The sequence below is a fragment of the Alligator mississippiensis genome, chromosome 2 (assembly GCF_030867095.1).
Source record: "Alligator mississippiensis isolate rAllMis1 chromosome 2, rAllMis1, whole genome shotgun sequence".
NCBI lineage: Eukaryota > Metazoa > Chordata > Crocodylia > Alligatoridae > Alligator > Alligator mississippiensis.
Window position 1 is genome coordinate 170787032 of NC_081825.1, and position 23892 is coordinate 170810923.

General features: G+C 43.5%; 1 protein-coding gene across 4 annotated transcripts in view; it reads left to right on the forward strand.

Annotated features, from left to right (window-relative positions):
• The window catches only part of NAAA (N-acylethanolamine acid amidase), a 36281-nt gene extending 28254 nt beyond the window's left edge, over positions 1–8027 (forward strand). Inside the window, exons 7-11 of one of the 4 annotated variants that reach the window (XM_019498790.2) lie at positions 879–941; positions 1425–1491; positions 3072–3100; positions 4728–4809; positions 6735–8027. In XM_019498790.2, coding sequence (XP_019354335.1) covers positions 879–941; positions 1425–1491; positions 3072–3100; positions 4728–4803 — 235 coding nt within the window. In that variant the 3' untranslated portion in view covers positions 4804–4809; positions 6735–8027. Of the gene's footprint in view, positions 1–878; positions 942–1424; positions 1492–3071; positions 3101–4727; positions 4810–6734 lie in introns of those variants that run through there. The other 3 variants (XM_019498791.2, XM_019498793.2, XM_019498792.2) reach the window with 3 other exon arrangements.
• Positions 8028–23892: the final 15865 nt, after the last annotated feature.

The following is a 23892-nucleotide window of genomic DNA, read 5'->3' on the forward strand; positions in this document are numbered from 1 at the left end:
CTCCCCACTGCAGTGCAGTATTCACTATACACATACCTGGTACCTACTGTGCATGTCTACACATTCACTTCAATGCACATTAGCCTATTTTAATGTGCATTAAAGTGTCACTAAAAAAACTGTGCTATTTAGTTAATGCACATTAAAACAGGGTAATGCACATTTTCTTAGTACCTCAGGGTGCCTGCACATGGCTCAGGGAGGCTGATGTGACATGCTGCAATTACAGCATGTTGTAGCAGACTGGAGTGTGGCAATTACCATGCTCCATCCAGCCTCCGTATCTTGTGTAACAGCATCCCAGCACTTCAAAATGATGGCAGGGGCACTTCAACTAAAGTTTGTTCGGCAAGCTTTAGATAAAGTACCACCATCACCATTTTAAAGTATGGGGACTCTGATACACAAGATGCTCTGGGCACTTTAATTAGAGTGGCTCTTGACTTTAATTAAAGTGTCCCCCACTTCCCGAGCACATAGAAAAATGTCCTCACAGTGAAGGTACTAGATTTAATGCACATTAACTGAAGCACATTAATGCACGTGTAGACATACCCACTGTACACTAACTCCATTTTTAAGGGCCTGGTCCTGCTCCCCTCACAGTCGGTGGGTTTTTTTGCCATTGACTATAATGAGAGCTGGACTGAACCCTTTTTTTCCCAACATTCTTAACAATCCATGGACCATAGATTCCAGCAAGGGCTTTAATATGTGTTACCTTTGGCCTTGCTATAGGCATGTGAGCTGGGAGACTTTTGAAAGAACCTTTTTTAACTTCGTAGATACAGAAATCCTGTGTTGTGTCCACTTTTGTTAGCCATGGAAAGAATTAGCTGGAACTACTCTTGCTTATCTTTTGTGTGCTTCTCACATAGGTGGTTCCGTGTGGAGACAAACTATGACCACTGGACTAGCCCTCCTCCTTTTGATGATCGAAGGTAGGTTTAATTAGGAGCTGTACCTGGAGATGATAATTTTACATTCAAATGGAACCACAGAGTTGGGCCCTGGCCCCCTGGGCTATGAGTGGCTTGGTATGCTGAGTGGGCAGCTACTCCAATTTCAGTGGTGTTGCTCAGAAGAGACAAGATCAGTGAAGGAGCAAAACCAAGAGATTCTAAAGGGATCCCTGTCCAGAGCCTTTTGGCTGGAAGCCCAATGCATCATGTGATATCAGAAGGAAAATGGTGGCAAGGAAGCAATGCTTGAACCTCGGAGTGACTGGGGAGGACTTTCTAACAGAAAAACAACAAAAACAACAAAATGTTGCTTTGGCAACCTACCAGTTGATCTGGCTATTTTATGTAAGAGGGGAAAAGAGAACTGGTAGATTTAGTGCAATTTTATCCCCAGCCTATGTTAATGCCTCTCTCATATGACAGCATTTGCTTGTCAAATGACATTTTGTTCTTTTCCTGCAGAACTCCAGCCATCAGAGCACTTAATGCCACTGGGCAACATAATATTAATTTTGATACCCTCTTTCAGGTATTTCCTTTAAATCCTGCGTCCTACTGTCTGGGCTTGAACTCAAAGTTTGTCGCTTTGCAAAACTGTTACAATGTTGTTTCAGAAATGTAATTGCGTTTTTAGCTGGGAGTTGAGAGAGGACAAAAACAGAGCATGGTGATGGGGATTAGTCAGCAAATGGCTCTCACTGGAGGCTTGCTATGATCATTATAAAGTTTGCATGAACCAGGAGCCAAACTATGCTGCTAGTTTATTGTGTGACTTTGGGCAAGTAACATGAGCCCCATTTTCCAAATGTCCATTAATTCTGGGTGACTCAGGTTTTGGGTTCTTAAGCTGAGACATCAGAGACCCCATTTCAGTTCCCACTGACCTGATGACAAAGTGAATATTCAGCTTTTCAGAAGAGTAGGCTCAGAGTGAACATTTTAGATTAGTGGACGTCTGAAAACTTTACCTTTAATATTTGTACATTTAGCTCTTTTATTTGGAATAATCCAGGAGCAGTGGGAGATGAGAATTGTAAATGTTGAATCATTATGGGCTTTGGCAATAAAGTGAACAAATAATGGTTTTATTCTTTGGCAGATGGTTTCTTATTACAAAAACCAAAACTAACTTTAATGATGAACTGAAAATTGGCATGCCCAACTTCATACATCATGTAAAATGGGTACAAATGAATAGGAAAAAATACCATATCAATTTGTTTTAAATCTTTTGGTTTCAGGGGGGACCATTGGCAAAAAACTTTATTTGCCAAAAAGATACTTTATTGCAATTTATATGTTAGAAGTGATAAAAACTGTGCTTTGAGTTCTGACATTTAGCACTTAAATGGCATTTAGATCTAAAATTTTAGTTTAATCTTTAGTTTTTGTGTATTAGTGGTAAAGTTTTAGTTTTTAGTTTTAGTTTAGTTTTTGTGTATTAGTGGTAAAGGATTTTGGAAATGTGTGATGCCATACTATCCAAGGGACAAATTTCCAAACTAAAGGCCAGTCATTCAGAGTGGGTTCCCAGTGGTTATACAGACCAGAATTACCGGCCTTGATACAGGACCTGTATCAAGAGAGGAGCCCATTCCTTCTAGAATTCTGTGAACAGAGACCACGTCTGCATGAGATGCTGACTGCACAGTAACCCGAGTTACTGCGCAGTAGGTCCAATGAATGGCTCTTTTGTGATACTTTCCGCTACTGTGCAGAAGTCTTGGGCTACTGCATAGTCAACATCTTGTGTAGAGACGTGGCCAGGTGTCCTTAAATGAGGGATTTTGGAATAATACTACTGCATTCTGATTGCTGAATGAAGGGCTTAAAAGGAACAGAGATGGCTAGCCTCAGTGCATAATTTCTTAGGTATGAGCCTAGTTATTTAAAAATTAAACATGTTTGGAGAGTGGGGCTGATAGCTGAGGTCTGCTGTTAAATTCAGGAATTATGCAAAACTTTGTGCATTAGAAGAATAGGGCAATTTCTGGTTTTGTGGGATTTGTTTTAAATAACTTAATCCTTGTGCTATATCTGCTCTATCTAAAACACCTTTTACAAACTTTTAACCATCAGAATGACAGGTTTTTCCATGTTCTTGTACAGGTATTATCAGTGGAGCCAGTCTTAAATAAGTAAGTATTGTGCTTAGAAACAGCCCACTACTCATGGCCATGCCTCAACCAATCAAGTGCTTCAGGAGATTTTCATTTAAATCAGTCTGAATATGCTCAATATTCCATGATTAGCAAATTGCACATCAAAAATGATAGGGGAAGGGGGGCCAGCAGAGACAGAGCCCTGTGTCCAGCCCCGTGCCCCCCTCCCCTACTACTTCGAGTCTGAACACGCTCCCCCCCACTCCCGCTTCGGGTCCAACCCCACTCCGCCCCCTGGCTCCCCTGCTTTGGGTCCAACCCTGTTCCCCCCTCCTCCCTGCTTTGGATCCAACCCCACCCCACCTCCTGGTTCAGGTCAGACCCCGCTCCCCTCCCCTCCCTTCCCCCTGCCCCTCCCCCCCGGCTTCGGATCCATTCCCCCCCTCCCGGCCCCCCGCTTCGGGTCTTAACCTACTCCCCTTCCTCCCCTCCCCACTTCAGGTGCAACCCTGCTACGACAGAGGAGCTCCCGCTTTTCCTCATTGCACCCCACCACTTTTAAAGTGCTCTACCTGATTTTTTTTTTTGCCTCTGTGGAGATGGGGCACAGGGAGCCACCGCACCAGAAGCTGTAGGAGGAGACAGCACTGATGGAGGGGCTCCCTTTTTAATTCAGCTGGCCCTGACCCCAGCCACCCAGTCTGCACAGCCAATTACCACATGCACAGTTGAGCAAAAGCATTACAGACAGACAGACAGACAGATGAACAGACACACAGTCAGACAGACTAAGCCTTTTATTGTCTTAGAATCTTCCCCAGTCAAACACTGTTTGTGTGCATGATGCTTTTCTGCATCAGGAGTCACATAAGTGCCTGTCTCTCTTGTCTGCTGCTCATTGAGGAATGATAAAACCCTGTGTTGCTGGTCTCAATCTTCTCTGCTTGGAGTCCAGACTTCCAGAGCAGTGAAGCCATTAATAATTAGATGAGCCAGTTTTTCTAAATGACTTGTCTCACTCCCAGAGACAAATAGTAGATGGGGGCCAGAGCTATTATCTCTCCAGTACAAAATGCCTTCTCTTACTAATTCCCATTCTTCAGCATTTAAAAAATCTGCATCTTTGCAGATCTCCTTATCATGTTGTATTTTTATTTTCAGCTTAGTGTCTCCACAATATCATCCAGTCACACTTAGAGCTTTGGAATTAGTTTCTCAAAGATAACAATCGTGTTTATTCACCCATGAATTGTAAATGTGATTACACCATTCCTACCATGTTTGAGTTCTGTCCTTTTGACCAGTGAGATTCATATTAATATTCCATTACCTTGATTAAGATAAACGGTGTCATTTAAGGGAAAATTCTTTGCTGGAATAGACAAGATTCAGTGGGGCTAGACCAGTTTACATCCATAGGTGTAAGTTTTATCAGGCTCTCTCCCTGATATTTCAATATGCTGTACTTTCTGTTGCTCTGGCTCATATATGTAAGAGGTATGTTTGTAGTAATTTCATAGACATTAGGGCTGAAAGGGACCTCGTAAGATCATTGGGTCCAGCCCCGTAAGATTGAGTCTTTACTCTTCTGTTCTCACAAAAGCCTCTTTTTTGGCTTGAGATGCTATTTTGCCCACACTGTCTGTCTTCTCTTTCACCCTAGTAACACAGTATATACCACAGTCATGAGTGCTGCATTCCCAGACAAGTACACAACTTGGATCAGAATGCTGGGTTAAAACTGGGTACGTAGCACAAAGGTGTCTAACAACTATTTGTATTTAGGTAGAAGAGGCAGCATTTCTCAATCCATGGGTTGCAATCCAAAAGTGGGTCATAAGAATATATAAAAGGGTTACAAACAAACTTTAAAAATAGATCATAGTTTGCATACATTTTTTTAAATGTTTGGTGCTTGTGCTTTCCCATTTGTTAACACTGTGCATACTAATAAACTGTATAATCTGGGCAGCCTGGCCTGGGCAGAAGCCACCTCCACCGACCAGGGGGCAGGACCCAGCATGGGAGGGCAGAGTGGGATGGCAAGACTTGTTACTGCAGCTGCCACCATTAGGACCTCCATGCCAGCTGTGCTGCCAGCAGTGCAAGGAGTAATGGACTGGGGAGGCAGGGGGCTATGCCTTCACCACTTCTTGCCTCCAGTCACTCATGCACTGGGCTGCACCTCTACCCCGCTGCCATGGCCCAGCTTCCACTGCCACTCCCCTCAGGCCATGACTCAACCCAGGAGGGGAGGTGGGGTGGCAGTGAATGGTGTCAGTGTGTGAGCTATAGCAGCAGAGTAGAGCCACAGCTCAGTACATGGCTGGCTGGAGGCAGGAGGAGGTGAGGGCAGTGCAACACCCCCCCCCACCCTCCTCAATTTGTTACTCCTGGTGCTGCTGCTGCTGCAGCTGGCAAGTGGGTCCAGGTGGCAGCAGCAGCAATGAGTCTTGCCGCCCTGCTCCACCCTCCCAGGTTAGGTCCCTCCTGCTGGGCCACAGAGGCAGCTCCTGCCTGTTCCAATCTGGCTAAGCTACAACCCTGTGCCCACTATGGGTGCACAAATCCGGGGATGGCGGAGCCAGGGGCTGTTTTCTACTTAAACTATTTACCTGTTTGGGAGTGCTCATGAATGTTTACAAATGGATCCTGGTACAAAAAAAGTTGAGAAGAGTGGGCAAGAGCACTGGGAGGGGACTCAGGAGACCTGGATTCTGTTCCTGGCTCTGCCTTTGGCTTCCTGTGTGATTCTGAGCTAGTTACTTTCTGCGTCTTAATTTTCCCCACATGTAAAATGGGGTAAATATCAGCTTCCTTTGTAAAGCCCCTTGAGAAGTACTGAGAAAAAGTGCTGCATAACAGTTAAAGTAGAGTTGGTTGTGCTTCCTGTCAGGCTGACGGGAGGTGACATCAGATTTTGTGAAATCATAAGTAATGTAACTGCACAGCAGTGAAGTGAATTTCAGGCCATAGAGACATTAAACTTTCCCTCAGCCCATGTTGGCTATAAGGACTCAGCCTACATAAATCCACTGACCTTGCTTACATTTTTAACCTCAATGCAGACCTTCCCATCGCAGAAGCCTCTCGCCCCTTAGGGCCAATTGGACATCATCCTTCCCTGGGTTTATGCATTTAGGGCTTCCAGAAAAAATGAAGTACATGAACTCTCAATTTTTTTACAGTTGTGACCAAAGCTGCATCTGCTGGTTCTGAATAAAGACCCAACTTCATTCTCCAAGGAGAAACTGAGTTCTGCAAACTCTGCAGATGTCATTGATTTTATTGATATATGGTGTGTTCCTTCTTTCAACGAAATCAGTTTGACCTTTGCCTTACCCTGGCAGCAAAACCTGGCCTGTAAACTACTTTATTTCCTGTCTCTCTGAAGATTAGTTTTTCTTGATTGGGAGTCTATATAAATTAAGTTTAATAAAAGACTTTTAGAAAAGATACTCTGGGTCACTCAAGTTACGGGTATCCTGAGTGCTGTCTCACAATAAAGCTGCTTTGTGAAGCCAATGCATGTTGCCTGTTGCTATCCAGTCGTTAGGCATCGCATGGAGTCGAGGTTTAACACTACCCTGTTGGTTATTTTAAAATGTTTGCTCTATTTATTCTTCCTTATATATCCAGCTAATTTATTTCTTGCTCTTCTTTTTAACAGACAAAAGAGAGGAAAACCTGATGTTATTCAAGACCAGTTTTTAGTTTTAAAATAAAGAAGTGTAATGCACTTTACAAAATAATTACATGAACATTAGAGGTAAAACTGACTTGTTCATTCTTTGTAGTGCTCTAAGATTCTTATTTTGTTAATCATCTGAAATTAAGGTTTTAATATATTTTTGATTGTGTCGGGTTTTTTTAGTACTTGTTTAAAATTGAGAGCTATTTTTTTTACCATTTCTGCAAAGAAGCATGCAATTTAAAGAAACATGTCAACAAATTCAAGAATAAAAGCCTTCGTTTTTGCTTAGCTTAATAGCCCTGAAAATTTGAAATAAAAATATGTAGCAGGTTCTGTGAATCATGTATAAGTATATTGTTGTTGTTTTCTCATGTTCACATTGTCTGTGATCCAAAACCATAGTACAAGTATTAAGATTGGATCCTCTTTTTAGCATCCACCCTAAGTGAAATATGCTGAGTGCTGCAATGTCCATAGAGGGTTTGAAAGAGCGACAAGAACCCTGCAGTTATTTCTGCAGCATCGGTGTTTCACCTGTTCTGGAAGCTGCTGTTTGTCTATGGAACTATGTTAGGTTAGTGAATAGGCCTCCATGATTCTTCCTCAAACGCTCCCACAGCCTTCTTTATTTAAAGACCCTGTAGAGAAGGATTCTGCAACCTACAGGGAAGGGACTTGTGGCCCCATGGCTGTGCTCTGCCAGACCTGGACGAGGACTGCACAGGTGCCTGGGCTGTAGTATGTGCCACTGCAGCAGAGCCTCCTGCACCTCTGGGCCCACTGCCAGTGGGCTGTGGCTGCACAGCTGGCCTTCAAGAGGAACTGCTGTCATGTCTTCTGGTGCCCCTGCTCTGCCATCTGGGCAGCTATTTTGCCTAGAAGTTGTGCTCATTGCAGTGGCCCACTTTGAACTATCAAAGCATGTCCTCTTGGCTGCAAATGGCCAAGAGGTCAGCCACCTCATCTGCCTTCCAGCTGGGTCCCCAGTGCTGGCCCTAGGCAGGTTCTTCTGCCTGGGTCTTGCCACTTGCCTCACCAGCAGGGATCCTGGTATTCCCTGTTTAAAAACTGCAAATTCTCTGATAAGAAACCCAAATTCTCTCATTAAAATACCCAAAATCCATGTTCTTCCGCTATTAAAATTGAAACACTGCTATATATAGAGAAATCAGTTAAGCAATGTTTTATTGATATTGTTTACAATTTTAAGGCATTTTGGAAGCCTACTAGTGCCTCTCACCATAATAAAATAAATTCTAAATATCTTTATACGTTGGCATTTACATTTGTTGTTTTGTCATAGAAAAATCAGAGCTGGCCCTGCCCTTGCTCCTATCTCCCAACCCACAGCCCCCCACTGAGTGCCCCTCACTCCTGCCCTGCAGCCCCTGCCTGCCACCACTAGCTCCCTCCTGGACACAGATCTGTCCAAGCACCAGGACGTGAGTCCAGCTGCAGCTGTCCCACCTGCTGCTTTGTGGCTCTGAGAAGTGCTGGCCCTTGCTGTTCTGCTCCCTGCCCCATGCTGTTCCTGGGAAGCCTTCGACTGGAGCTCAGGGACCAGGCTGGGCCCTTTCCTTCCAGGCCAGCCTTCCCCTGCACAAGCCTGCTCTAAGCCTGGCTCTGGAGGCCTCTCCTACCCAGAGTGTTCCCCTACTCCCAACCCCCATTTCTCTCTCACACTCACATACACACCCTGCTGCTACCTCCAGCTCATCATACCTCCCAAGTGGTTCCTGGGACCAGGAACCCCTGCCCAGGCTGGGGCCGCATGTCCCAACGATGGCGTGGGCATGGGGCAGGGCTGCAGTGTGGCAGTTGCCCCTGCAGCTTCAGCCTCCACCAGAAGGTCTTGTCCCATCCTGTTTGGTGACTGGGCACACAGGATGTGATTTGTGGGGGCAATGTGGGGTGGGGTTTGTGGGGCATTATCGGTGGTTTTATAGGGCTTGGGGGTAAGGTTTAAGGGGGGTATGGGGCTTGTGCAGGGGGTTGGGGGATGTGGAGTCTGGAGGTGGGGCCTCTGTGGGGGTGGGGGGCCCTGGCTACCTGCCACCCAGCACCACCTATACTACATTGTGTGGGCCCAGCCTGAATGGCTGAAACCTTTTTTTAAATGGTGACTGGGTGACAAAGTAGAATACAACTGCTATGAGTTTTCGGATCATTTATCTTTCATGCTATAATTTATAGCTAACTAGTAGGAGTTGCAAATGCTTCCATAAACATCCAACAGCAATCTTTTAACATTGAATAATAATGAATTAAACCTCCCCAAGGTTGTCCATCTACAGACTAACTGCTATAGATGGTATGTGCAGAAACACTTACTTTAATTAAAATTTGCTTTCCCTTTTTCTATGGAGGGGTGAGACCCAGAACCACCAAAGTTTTCTGCTGCTTGTGTGATGTGACTTAAGAGTTTCTTCAGGAAGAGTTTTCATTACTTTTCCCAAGCGTGGGATCGCCACCAGGAAAAATCAGTTAGGATGTTTGCATCTACATAGAAAATAAATTCTATACACCTGCCACATGTAGGGATGGAGGAAGTAGCTTGTTTATGAATCCAGGATTTAGGTGGGGTGCAAACGTAAATCAGTCGGGATTCATTTTAGCTTATAAGTGTTATATTCTATAAGGAGCACATCTTTCCCCAATCAAATGAGGAAATTACCACTCTTCCAGTGAATAAAGCTGTGTTCTGTGTGGGGAGGGACCTCTGCAAATAGCTACTGTACTATTTTGAACCAAGAGAAGAGTAGATAACATCTTATCTGCTCCTGTACTTGGTGTGGAGCATACCTTTCTCTTGCATTTTAATTCAGCCAATTTAATGAAATCCTCTCACCCCACAGCCTTCTATATCTGTACGACAGAGGTGTGCCTCTCCCCTTCTCTCCCTTCCCACCCAAGTTAAATGTATAAGAGACCCTTCTATCCAAAGATCCAAATCAGTGGGCACATTTTTTCTGAGGAAATTTGCATGTAACCAAGGACAGCTGGCATGCATACAAGAGCTGGTTTGTCTGTTAAAATGTGTGTGAGGCCATCATACTAGATTTTCTATTCATAATCCCCTTTAGTAATCCTAATCCATTTCAAATCTCTTGTCTTTCTTAAGTGTCACATGGGAACAATCTTAAAGCTTCTCAGAACAACTGAGCATTAAATAAATCAAAAGGTCTGCACTTTCTTTGGAGAACAACACACAGGCTTCTTGCCAGAGGTGTGAGAGATTGGGAGTTTTTCACTGAGTAGACAAGTGGAAGATACCCTCTTGGTTTGCTTGACTTTCTTGTTTGACTTCTTAGGCATTCAATGAAAATTTCCTGCATTTGTAACTAGCTAAAAAATCTTAGAGACTCTTGATCACATTGAGCATTGGATGCTGATTCTATAAAAGGGCAACCACAAAAAATAAATCATTAAAAAAATCAGAGACCTTCTACAGCATTTATCCCAATATATCCTTCCTAAAGCCAGAGGTCTGCAAAGGTAAGTTTGTTTGTTTTTTTCCACGTTGTGTGTAGCAATATTTGTGAGGCAGCCTAATTAGACAATAATCCTGTTTGAAATTTTTGTCTGGTGAGCTGGTATAAAGAGTCTCCTAGCGGAAGTGCTCTTTGTCAATGCTCTGACTGTTGCCCATGGGCTGATGAGAGTGTAGTTATTAAATAAAGCAACATTTGTTTCCAGATGCAAGCTGTGAAACATTGACCACCAACTACCAGAAGGAAAAGATGGGATTTGGGAGAAATATTAATTCCTTTAGTCCAGTTACCTTTATTTTCTTTTTGTTGTAAAACTTTTACTTGACTTTTTTTTTTTAACCTTGTAGTCATCGATAGCTTATAGATTAACTGCTGGCATTTTTGTTTTAACAGCAGACTTGATAAATGGGCAACAATACTTAATTATCTAGTAGGATTCCCAACCAGCCCTTCATATCCCAGCATCCCTGTGTCATGAACTGCCACTGTGTGCCGATTCTGTTGTCTTCGCTGTCCACTGAATTCCTGTAAACTGAGCTCTTAAGTATCCCACTGTATCTGGAGTTTTCATGTAGTTTGGATTCTATTAATTGTACAACACATTGTACATGATCTTTCCCAGAACCTGTTTATGTTTTGTAATATTACATTCTCCTGAATCTCAGGAACCTGGTCCTTCTCAAATGATGGTTTGATTCCCATAGCCATGGTAGCAAACACTGTGTAGATTCGCACCAGGGACAACACCAGGAAAGTCATGGATCTTCTCATTGCAAAATTTAGCCCATCACATTGTCCATATTTATTTTGGGAGTTTAAAGAAATGACTAAGAGAAGTTTTGATCAAGCACATTTGTAACATCTTAGAAAGCGAATAAGAGAAATAGCCCTGAAATTCATGGCTAATCATTTCTTTGCACAATTAAGAGTATTTTTTTAATGCCTAAAAACCCATGGCCCAACTAAAAAGAATTGCTACCCAAAAACAAAGCAGCAAAACTACAGCAGCCAAGTGTTATTTTCAGTGTAACAGCAGGCATGGCCTTCTCAACATAGGAAGGGTATATATATATGTTGCATTGGTAAGGAGCATGAATTCCTGCAAATTTCTTCTGTATTTCAAGTGCTAGAATTTGAACACTAGTAAGCAGTGACCATGCAGTGTGCATGTTTCTGTGTGCTTTATTTTACACATTGCAGCTTGTGTCATTCTATGAAACCTGACTGGCAAGTTGGAATCACCCAGCATTGGTTTTTCAATTGAGTTTGTTCTGTTCTGGTAAGGAGAGATTGTGCTTCGTGACTGTACCATGTTTCTCACCTCTGCTTTCCTTTTGAATATCTGTTTGTCAGGACAGCCTCTCTACAGCATCACTCCATGGGGAAAAACAGGATGTAAGGCTGGAGTGTGTTTGACTACACCATACCCTCCCAAAAGAAGTGGGGAAGTCGCGCCTTGGGGGTTGTTTTAAAATCTAGGCAAAAGAAAGGCCAGGAAAATCTGCCAAGGGAAAATCTAGCCAGCAGGAAGACAGGATCAAGGTCTAGGGCGGAATGGTTAGAAGTTTTCCCAGCTACGCAGTCTGTAAGGAAAATGCAGTGTGGTATAGTCTGAATGTGGGTGTGATGCCTTCTCAAGTATGGACAAATGCCAGCTTGCAGTGCCCAGCCATCTGCCCCTCCCTTTTACTGGGAATAGAGAGGTCTAGGACCAGCAGGAGGATTGCTTTCCAGGAGCTGACTAGGGACTTCAGGCAGAGGAAGGGCAAGGAAACTGCTGTGCTGGCAAGGTTTTCACAAAAGGTGCGGGTGAGCTGGGGATGGAGCTGTTCTTAAGCTGCTGGGTATGTTGTACCCCATCTTTACCCCTTCCTTTTCAAATTGGTTTGGCAGCCCTCTGCTCCACCATTTCCCTATGTTAGCTACTCTTATATACTGCACAGCTCTTTCCTAGGCTTCCACCTGCCCTTCCATCAGGAGGGGATGGGGGTAAGGGAAGCACATTCATCTGTGGGACCAGCTGGGAATCCCCAGGCCCAAGGGGGATGGCTGGGGCGCAGCTGGTAGTAGCTGCTTGTGTCACATGTTGGTGGACTTTGAGGATGAGGGGGAAAGGGAAAAGATACCATGTTTGTATTACATAAGTGTCCCCACTAGACAGTAGCACAACCAGAGATGAATGTTTTGGCTTTGCCTAAGCTGAACACCCACAACTACAGTTAAAAGAAGGGCTTCACAAAATAACAATTTTGAAAAAAACCAAGGGGAAATATTTCTTAGTTCCATTCTGAAGCCCCCAAATGTAGCTTTTTCTTTTTGCTTTTCTTTTTTAAAATAGTGGTGGTTTTTACCCAACTGCTATGAGGCATCTCCTGTTTCAGGGTAAAAACAGATTATTATTTTTTTTAGAATGAAATTTTTAAAACGTTGAAATTTGCGGGCCTGAAAAACCAGGACCGTATTTGGACAATTCACACAGGCCAAAGTTTCTAGGTATAATAAGTAGGGTAAGTTAAGGCTCCTGACACCATATCTGGGCAATTAAATTACAGCTGGTTTGAAATTTTGTTCAGTAACTTGCAGTTCCCTTTGGCTTAAAATGGAATTGTGATTTCTTAGGGCCACAGTTTTAAAGGTATTTAGACATCTAAGGATTTAGATAGCTGCTTTTCTAAAAACAAAAACCTAAGCATTCAGCTTCCTCTGAAACCAGTGGTAGCTGTGGAACGGAGGAATTTTGGAAATCCCACTAAACAGCTCTGGGTGGCTCACTCAGTGCTTTTAAAAGTCTGATGCTTTTCCTTATAAGAGATGTTAATTTTTATTATTTATCTTAGATTTATATTCTACCCTATCCGTAAGAGAGGCTAAAAAGTGTCTCATTGTGCACTCAGATGTCTACATTTGGAAAAACTTCCTCAAAAGTTCGTACGAAACTGGACCACTTTGTACAAGCCAAGCTTTACCAGGAGCTTTATAAACTGAGAATTTTCTGCTTTTTGTTTTCAAGCTGTAACATAGTAGCATCCAAAATCTTGCAGAACACAAGTGCTTTTCTGTATCAAGATCACAGGGTGCTAAGTGGAATAATTAGTGGACAGATTCAGCAATGATTTTTGGCCAGTTATATTCTAATTTACTAACTGTAAAAGTTCTACTAATGCAAGGGGAAAAATGGTTAAGAGGTGGAAGCAGTAGCCACTGTTAGTATTATGAATTGCCTTCATGATGTTTTATGATGTACTGTAGTTGGGATGAAATTCCCATTGGCTAGCATTTTTTTTCAAATCTATAGCATTTCAATTACAGTTGCCATTGGTTGTGAAGTTTTAAGAGGCGAAATTGTTGCCTTCTGGATAAAGCATTTGACTGGGACTCAAGATGGGTGTCGCTACCTGAATTAGCTTTTGTAAGTCCTTTATTTCTACAGATTTACTGCTTGTTTTTTTGTCTTTCACCCACTCTCTCTCTCCTTCCCTTGTGTTTTCTATTCTAATTTCTTTCTCCTTACTCTGCTTTCTGCATGTCCCTTTACAGCATCTTATGAAGTGAGCTTCAGTTCACAAAAGTTTGTGCTTATGCTATACATATGTAGTAAATATGTATTTACTTTGGTTTGTTATACGGTACAGATCTACTCTGCCTTCTACTTGACTTCAGACTAACATGGTAAACTATGTCTCTATCTGCTGGCTAGGCCACTTGCTGGCTGGATAACCTTGGGCAAGTCACTTCACCTTCCCGTGTCCCAGTTTCCCCATGGGGATTGAGGACACTAGCCACTTTGGTAAAGTGCTTGGAGATCTACTGATGAAGCATGTTATGTAAGGGAAGGTATTATTATAATTTCACCCTGCAAATCCTGCATCAAGTCCTAAATGCCTAGTTGAACTACTATGCATCTCTTTGAAAAGCATCCAATCGCACTTTTAAATGGCTTTTTATATCCAAATGTTGACTTAGTACTACATTTGGAGCTTATATATTTGCAGCTCTCCATTCATTATATATCTTCACCTTTCTGAGACCCCAAACAAATGGATTTTGGTGACCACAGTATAGTTGTACAGGACTGTCTGTGCCCGGTTTATGCCATGATACTCGCATTCAGAGAGCATCTGCACATGAACAGTTTGTAGGGGTAGATGGGGTGGGAAGGAAGAACTAGGAATGGAGGTGTGGAGAGTCTGTGGGAAGGGGAGAAGCTGGGAAGGGAACATTCGGAGGAGAGTGGAGTGGGAGATAAAGAGCTCTTGCCCCCTCAGCCTGGAAGGAAAAGTAACCTTCACAATTGATAAGTTCTCTGACCTTCAAATCATTTAAGTTCTGGTTTCACACCCAAAATCACTTCCCCCTCTTTCCTCCACCCTGCAACAGTCAATATCTTTCCCATCACCCCTACTTTCTCTTGCCTGAGAATGGCCAAACAGAAATAAGACCTGCAGTTCTCTTGTAACACTGTCAGTGACCGACAATCTTTGCCTTTGCCTGAGGGAACTCAGTGCCTAAACATTGGGAAAGTTGACCATGAATGTTTCTAACCAGGATACTCTTGTTCCTTTTGATAAGCAGCATGGTGGCTTCCTAAAGGGTGGGCTTCTCTTCCACAAGCTCAAGAGATTTGTCTGTCTGTCTTAAGGCCTTCTATCCATTCCATAAACTCAGGGCAGAGATGCCTTAGTTGTGATAATCTTCATGACTCATCTGCTCCTTCTGGTATCCTTGAGAGCTGGAAGAAGAATAGAAGGTCATCACCTAAGCCATGGCTGCCGCTGTGGTTGGGAGTCCCCGGCACGTATGCTTTCAGAATTCAACCCATTCCTAAAATGGGAGTCATCTGGACCCTGCTAATATTCTCTCCTTGCTATAGTGAGATCTAAAAAATATCTAGAAGTCAGATTTAATTATGTGGGCCAGGAGTCAATCAATTCACCCATTGTATAATACCTCTTCTTGCCCTCCCCCAGAATGCGAAGGTGAAGAGAAGCAGCATTTATTAAACAAAGCTGATTATTTTCTTATGACAGCTCATAGTTTATTTTAGACTCATCTCTACCTCAGCTTTGTTGTTGCAAGTAGATGTGCATATCATCCATCTCTCAATTCGTCATTGTTAGGGATATAATCTACTTAGGAGTGTATGCACACACACAAACCCACAGTGAAATGAGGAATTAAATCCCCTGATTTAGTAAGAGAGCTTCAAGTGCAGTGTTGAAAGAATTATTTTTGCACAGCGTGTGAAATATCTTCTACATGTTTCCCCTACCCCCAGTCAGATTAGTTCAACATGTTACACATCAAGCAGGTAAAGTACTGCTGGGAGGTGAGGGACACATGCTGTGGCCTTGGAGCATGGCTAAGTCTGGTCTCTACTATAAATTGTAAAATAGTATAAATTGAGGTATGAATTTTAATCTGAGATCAGTGCTGGTGAGGTAGGTGGCTGTTTGGAAACTGTTGGTTCTAATCAGGTTTATTTCATTTTAGCAAAAGTAATAAGCCTGGTTACCCAGAATTGCACAAGTTTCATCAAATACAGGCAGTCCTCTGACTTACGGCACAATTGGTTTCTGAAAACCTTGTCTGAAGTCAAAACATTGTAACTCGGAACCAATTTTCTCATAAGAAACAATGTTATAAATGGGGGATTGGTTCCCAAACCAAGGCCCGATACCCTATTTTCACTAAAAATACCCCATAATTTTGTACTCGATCAATTACAGATGAGTAATATAGTGGCGTTAATGTATTTATATTGTAAATAGCAATCACATTGATTTGAAAGGACTTCTTTGAGGTGACTTTCCTGGACTTTTTGAAGGGTTCTTGGCTGGAGTCTTCTCAGGACTCTTGGCTGCAGGTTATTCTGGAGCCTTGTCTGCTTTCTTAGAAAGTGTCCAAGGAAGTTTGGACAGATGTTCTCCAGGGAGATGGGCAATGCAGCAAACTTGTTTGCTGGCATGGTGTCGCATCAGATCAAGCGTTGTAAAGTCAAAACTGATGTCAGAAAGTTGAAACGGTGTCAATTTATAAACGTTGTAAGTGTGAAATGTTGTAACTCTAAATGTTGTAAGTTGAGGACTGCCTGTATGAAAATTTTTAATTGATTAATCGAATCAATGCAACTTTGTTTTTGAATGCTCTTCTGTTGGTTTAAACCTCCCTTACATTAATTTCAGATGCATTTCTAGTTTACAAGTACAAATGGCATTTCTATTAGCCAAACTGAAATCTTTATGAGTACCAAAACAGGGCTCTTCAGCAACTAGCTAAACAGCAATGACAACTGACCAGTTCTGACTTATTTTATTTATATTTACCTTTTAGGATAGGGACAGAAATTATACATAAACTGGTATAATTGTCAGAAACTGCTTCAAATCTATAACAACAGAAATTTCAATGCACATAAACTGTTTTCAAAATGGCTGAAAGCAGTTTAAGATAAACTTGCATGGATGTAGTATCAGATTAAACTGATTTAGGATGGGAAGGCTCGCCTTGGCCTAAGCTGTCTGCTCCAGCAGAGCATGGAGGTGTGCTGTAGTGCCCCCTGCTTCTGGCCTGGTCACTGCAGGCATGTGGCTGCATTTCCAGAATCATGCAGCTTAGACTAAACTGCAAAGATTGAATTGATTCAGCCTCAGGCTTTTTGATTGTCTATACTTAGCCTTAGTGTCCTAGCAACTGATCCATTTCCTTTGAGGCTGCTGACAAATGTTAAAAAAACCCAAGAAAACAAAAAATGCACTTTACTGGAAGAAGCAGTGCATTAGTTCAATCCAGCTCTCCAGCATCTGTACAGATTGAGTGCTTTAGCGGAGCTTTCTGGCATTTTTATCTAATAGCTGATTGAATCAGCTATTAGATAAAAATGCCAAAAAAGTCCCACTAAAGCACCTGATCTATACAGATGTTGGGAAAGCTGGGTCCAACTAACGTGATACCTCTTCTGGGCATGCCCTGGGCTCAGTGCAGGTAGTGAGCTGAGTTTGAAGTAAAGCACTATTTGTGGGAGCAGGGTTTACCTCTGTAAGCAGCCCATATCTCTGCTGTTATCCATACCACATATACCTGAGTTGAGAGGATGGATGGATACAGGAATTCTCCATCTTTCTTGTCTCCAGTCCCCAGCGTCATTTATGGCATCCTATCTGCACCCCTATCACCTGCTAGTCAAGTTCAACATATACATGGATACTTGAAATTTCTATTGTTCCAGATCAACATTATCTAATAATTAGGCATATTTTTGTTTGTGTGTGCTCTAGCCTTAGACAAATATATTAGACTGGATTTTTTAGGCAGCTCATGGAATGATCTATTTCTGCTTATAAAAATATAGAGAAGTAAGCACATGCTGAACTTTTCAATAATCACATGACTTGTATAGATGTTATGTAATAATCTGTATATATTTATAAACCAAATGCCTGGGCAAGTTATTCTCATAGGTAAAAGTTTTTAAACATGGATGCCCAAAGTCAAGCATGGATGCCCAAATATTGAGTGGTCCCCCACAACACCCTTAAGAGGATCTCACAGTTCCCCAAAATGCTACAGCATCATGACTGAGAATCACTGGGCATATTTACACAAGACACTTTACCACACAGTTGACTAATTGACTGTGCAGTAAAGCATCACTGTGTGCACATGCAAATGCTTACTGTGCATGCAGTCAATTAGTTGCGCAGTTAATTTGCTACCTGCAAATGCAGGTAGCAAATTAACCATGCTGTAGTTACTGTGCAGTAGCCCATGTATAGATGGCTGACTGGAACCAAATTTGCTCCTGGTCAGCCCAGGCAACAGGGGACAGGAGGACAATCTTCTTTCCCCCGGGAGCTGCCTGCTGCTGGGGTGGGCTCCAGTCATGGACCTGGGGCCAGGACAATGTCCCCCCCGCCCCGGCAGCAGGCAGCTCCTGGCCCCAGCTCCGCAATCAGAGTGGGGGCTGGGACATTGCTTCTGGCACCCAAGAGTTGCCTGCTGCTGGGGTGGGCTCTGATTGTGGATCTCAGGGTAGGACAATGTCCCCCTGCCCCAGCAGAGAGGCAGAGCAAGGCAGGAGCAAGTCTGCTCCCAAGGAGCACGTGTAGACCTGGTCCCTGGGAGGCTTACTGTGCAGTAAAAATACTACTTCAAATTAATAGCACATGTAGACATATCAACTGAATTACTAAATGTAAGGCTCCCAGGAGCAGGGGTCACCCAGTACCTATTTTGTCTCTGAATTAAAGCTTTTTCCGGTAATGAATATATGATTTTGATGATGCCATTTTTGCAACCCCACAGGGACATTATTTGGAGATCATGGGAAGCGGAAGTTCTGCAAATCCAAACAACTGTCCACAAAGATTGGAAAAAAGTAAGTGTTTCTTTTAAACATTTCAGTATTTTCCTTATGCTTAAGAATATTCCAGTATAATATCACAGGTCCTGTATTTCTATATTGCCTGATGGTATCATGGCCCATTTGTACAGTTCAGTTTCCCTTAAAAAGCAAGTTCCAGATCCCAAACAAAGAGTAGCACCAGACTTCAAGGATCGCAAACAAGTACTAGCTGGGGCTGAGATTCAAGGTAGTAGAGACATGGCTAAAGGCAAAGCTGTGAATCAAAGCAATTTTGGAGCAGACAAATATTCAGATTAGCTTGCTACTTATCAGTAAACAAGCACATATTATAACCCTAGGCTCTGATAGGCAGCCTGCTGGAGGTATTGGCACTACTTCCCCAGGACTGCAAATCTAAACAGCAATTGTAAGCTGCTGTGCAGTACAGGCTTTCCAAAAGTTAATGACTATGAAATAAGTCAGTAAAAAGCAAAAAGCATCTCTCCTAAATGAGAGCATCTCTTTAGCTCTCTTAAAAAGGCTTCATTTTGTGATTAAACCAGTTGATGATGTCTATTTTAATTTATATTCATGTGAGATTCTTCTTGTTTCATCATAATCTGGGCTAGGGCTGTCCAATTGATGGCCAGTGAGGGGTAAACACATGACCCATGAGCTCCCACCTGACTGCCACTCCCTCCCATTATTCCTGCTACTGTGGTGGCCAGGGCATCTTGGTGGGAGGGGGCCCAGAGAGCCAGCTGCCCACACAACAAGAGGACCATGTGATGAGGGAAGTGCCTGGAGGCCAGCATAAAGGGGGAGGTCCTGGGAGACCAGTGTAGTGTGTGGCCTCTCACTCCTTAGGAGCTGTATCTATACCATGTTTCAGCAGGGCAGGGTGACCAACAGTTGCTGTAATCCCCAGGGCTTCCTGAGCTGGAGGTAGGTATGGATCCAGCCCACAAGGGTACTCATGGTCCAGACCAACCCAGCCTTGTGGTGTGGATCCAGATTGAGGGACCAAACAAGCTTGAGATCCCTGAAGTAAAGGAACCATGAATTAAGATACTGAATTGCCAATCACAATTATTATCTAAATCAATCTAAATTATTATCTAAGTCTAACTCCATGGGCAGGATGAGTGGTGTGGGGCAGGTCTGCAGGCCAGATTGGGCCCATGGACAAATTCCCCTTGCCCTACCCCTGCCCCAGCATGCCTGATCTGGTAGCTGCTCCAGCCAGTCTGGGATTTGCACTGTGTGCAGTGATGACCATGTCCTGCCCAAGACTGAAGCCCCGCAAACAAGTAAGAAGCTGGTAGGCTCTTAGGGGCTCAAAGGAGTCCTCATCCAAGGGAGGGAGAGAGGAAGAGAAGAAAATGGGCACTCTCCCTCGGCTCAATGGCTTTTTTTCAGTTAAGTGTTGATTAACCGCCACCGCCATCCAATCAAGCCAGGTGTGGTGGCAATCAAAGTGGAAGAATGAGAGGCACGGGTGTTTCTTTTTTCCCAGACCGGTTCCTTTTTTTCATTTGGTGTTAACTTGATCGCCAGCAGCCAATTGGCCCAAACGTGGCAGTAATCAACTAGGAGGAGGAAGAATGAGGCAGATGCTCCCTCCCAAGGCTTGTCTTACGCTGATTAACTGCCTCCAGCAAGCAATCAAGCTGGGCATGGTGGCAATTTGAGTGAAAAGGAGACTGGGTCCGTCCCTAACCCAGAGGCTCAACAGTCCAAGGGAAGACGGACTAAGTAAAGGAAGTTGTCTTGACCCCGACAACCCAGAAAAGGACCCAAAGGGTCCAATAAAATTTATTTCCAGTTTTCCAGTTCATCTGCCATTTTTTTTTCTTCGCCGGCACGGAAATCCAGACACGAACCAGTGACCAGCAGTGATCGGGGCGGTGACATCAATACCTCCCTCTCTCCCCCTTCCTTTATATATTCAATAACCATCAAAAAAAGTCATGGCAGGAAAGAAAAAGTGGGAGAGAGAAAAAGGGAGAGCCACCCCGAGCTGGCTGGGAAAGGGCACAACATGCGGGAGAAGACCGGCAAACATCCGTTGGGCACGAGGGCACATGCCTCTCCCCAGTGGCAACCTCACACACACGCACTCACTCACTCACTCTGTTCCTCCATCCCTCACTGCACCACACACACATGCTCTGTCCCACCAGCCCCTCACCTCCCACCCCCACTCCTCCCAACCAGAAGCCAGAGACTTCTGGCCTGGGACCCTTTGGCTGTTCCCTGCCTCCCTCTGCCCAAGAGGGAAATTCAGATAAAGCAGAAGGGAAAGGTAGGGGAGGACCGCGGGTGATCAACCCAGTCCTCAGGGCCTGACTGTGTGCAATTTTGGGCACCGCACTTCAAGAGGGATGTGGATAACCTGGAGAGGGTCCAGAGAAGGGCCACACATATGGTTAAGGGCCTGCAGACCAAGCCCTATGAGGAGAGACTGGGGCACCTGGACCTCTTCAGCCTCCGCAAGAGAAGGTTGAGAGGCAACCTTGTGGCCGCCTATAAGTTCATCACGGGGGCACAGAAGGGAATTGGTGAGTATTTATTCACCAAGGCACCCCTGGGAGTTACAAGAAATAATGGCCACAAGCTAGCAGAGAGCAGATTTAGACTGGACATTAGGAAGAACTTCTTCACAGTTAGCGTAGCCAAGGTCTGGAATGGGCTCCCAAAAGATAGAGGCAGGTACGTATAAAGAGTATAAATGTTGTCACTACTTGCCTTCTGAATGCTTATTTATGTAACCTTAATGTTATCTCAGGGTGGGAAAAACTCTACAGTGCTTATGTATCAGTTTAGAAATTTAGAAGGATGCCTTCTAAAATACCTTTACATTCATATACCTTTACTTCATTGCTCAGAACAATAGATCTTCTGGTGGCATGACTTGTTGATTGACCTAGCTGAATGTTGTACACAGATCTGAAAGCAGCCTTTCTTTCTTTCTTTAAACCAGCATTAAAATCATCTCTCTAGCTGCCGACTTGTATTTTTTCTATACCCATCATTAGGATAGTTAGGCATGTTGGTATTCTTCCAGGAACATTAATTAAGGGAAAATCTTAAAGATCTGTGTCAGGTGACTGATTTGGTTATTAATCTTTTTTTTTTTTAAAGGGCTATAGTATTCACTGCTGATTTGGGGTTTATTATGTTATCTCCTACATAAATTAGCTTATTTGAGTTTGTGAATGGTTCTGTTTGGGCCAGTAATGAAACATTGTTTGTAAGTGGTATCTGCTATTCAGTTTACTGCTAAGGTAAATCTTTTAACTTTTTTCTCTTTTTTTTAAACAGGGCGGACGCTACCAGATGCAACTCACCCAGGTACAGCAGTTAGAGTACAACACAATTATATGACTGAAAAAGCCATGTGTAAAAACAGCGTTCCAGTAGGAGCAAGTAATGATACTCACTGGGCATATCTACATGTGCATTTATATTGCATTAAATTTACTGCACAATAAGCATTTTTCAAGCCACCATCTACTTGTGCAGCTGTTGAAGCACAGTAACATTGCGTGTGGACTGACTTGGGACTAAAGTTAGTCCCAAGTCAGTCCACACAGTGTTATTGTGTAGTAAGGCGTCTACATATGCATTACAGCACACTAAATAATCAGGTGTAAATTTGATACCTGCATGATGCAGGTATCAAATTTAAGCCCAGGTCTGCATAAGTCACCAGATTTACTGTACTGTATGGGCATACACATGTAGACGTGTGCCCGTACTGTGCAGTCATTTTTGGTTATTGTGCAGTAATTTCTGTTACTGTGCAGTAAATGTGCATGTGTTGATGTGCCCACTATGTACTTATTAACAAATGTTCCATGAACTTTATTTCAATATTTTTAAGTACTTAAGATTTGCTTTTAAATGCTGGTGGCTGGTAATTCATGACTTTCTGAGGGCTGGTGGGGGGGTGGGAGTTTGCTGACTTTAGAGAAAGAGGAAGGAAGGAATGTGTTTCAAATAGAGAGACTGCTTACATTTCAGCCCAGGCATTCAATTTAAGATAAGCACATGAAATATTTTGGTCTAGATTATGTCAGCCGTTTCCTTTGTATCAATGTAGACCATAGGTAGATTCTGTCCTTTTAAGGATGAATCATAGTTAAGGGCCTCTAGTTGAACCTGGATAATTAAGATTCATTAGGTGAAATCCTGATCCCACTAATATACATATTAAAATTTCCATTAGCTTCAATGGAGTCAGGAGATTCCTGCTTGATTCTAGGCCCATCTGTACCACTGATTCACTTTGAACTCGGGTCTCTCCTCAATGGTTCTAGCTATACAGTGCAATGAATAATACTTGCTCATTTGCATAGTGGACAATTTAATCATAGGCAAGGGTTTCCAATTGACTAATTAATTCTGGTTCCTTTCTAATTTTTTTTTTTTTATCTGGCACGATGGCCTGGTTATTTATGACATTATTTATGTCACGATGACATGTTATTTATGTCATGGCTAGATTTTATGAGGCAAATGAATCATGGGGCCAAATCTTCAGCTGGTGTAAAATACTGAAGAAGTACTGATTTATGCCAGCTGAGGATCTAATCTACTATGTTTGGTACTCAAAACCAAGACAAAGTTTTTTTTTCTCCATTGAACATTCAATGTAGGGAAAAAGGCAGTGGGGCTAGTGGCTGCTGTGGGTAAGACTCCAACCCTGACCTGGGATCAGGGTTGGTCTTGTAGCCGCAGCAGCTGCCTGCCCTCTCCTGCCCCCACCTCTGCTTTCCCCTCCTCCCTGCCTCCTGTTTACCAGTCTGTCATGGCTCCTGGTCCATTCCAGCCCAGGCCACAGAGCTCAGAGTAGCTCCAGCCCTGGCCTAGCCATGCAACTGCAGTGGTGGTGGCAGCAACTCCAGTGTCCAGGGGTACTGGAGCTGCCACGACTGCATCCACTGCTGTGTGGCCAGGCTGGGGCCAGAGCTACCCTGTGCTCTGTGCCCTGGACTGGAATGGGGCTGGAGCTATGCTGAACAGTAAGCAGCATGAGGCGGGGGGGATGGAAAGAGGCAGCTAGGGCATTAGCAGAGGGGGGACAAGTGGCAGATTGCAGGGGGGAACAGGTGGGGAGGGGGCAAGGGGCAGGAGTCAGGCCACTTGCCCCAAGCTGTTTGCCCCCTTCACCACCTGCCCCCCTGCCACTGCCTTCACCACTATAGCAGGGGGAGAATGAGCTTAAGGCAATCCTCCACTAATACAATTCAGTACATGGAATATTATAACAGGGCTATACATTTTTCATGTATGGAAT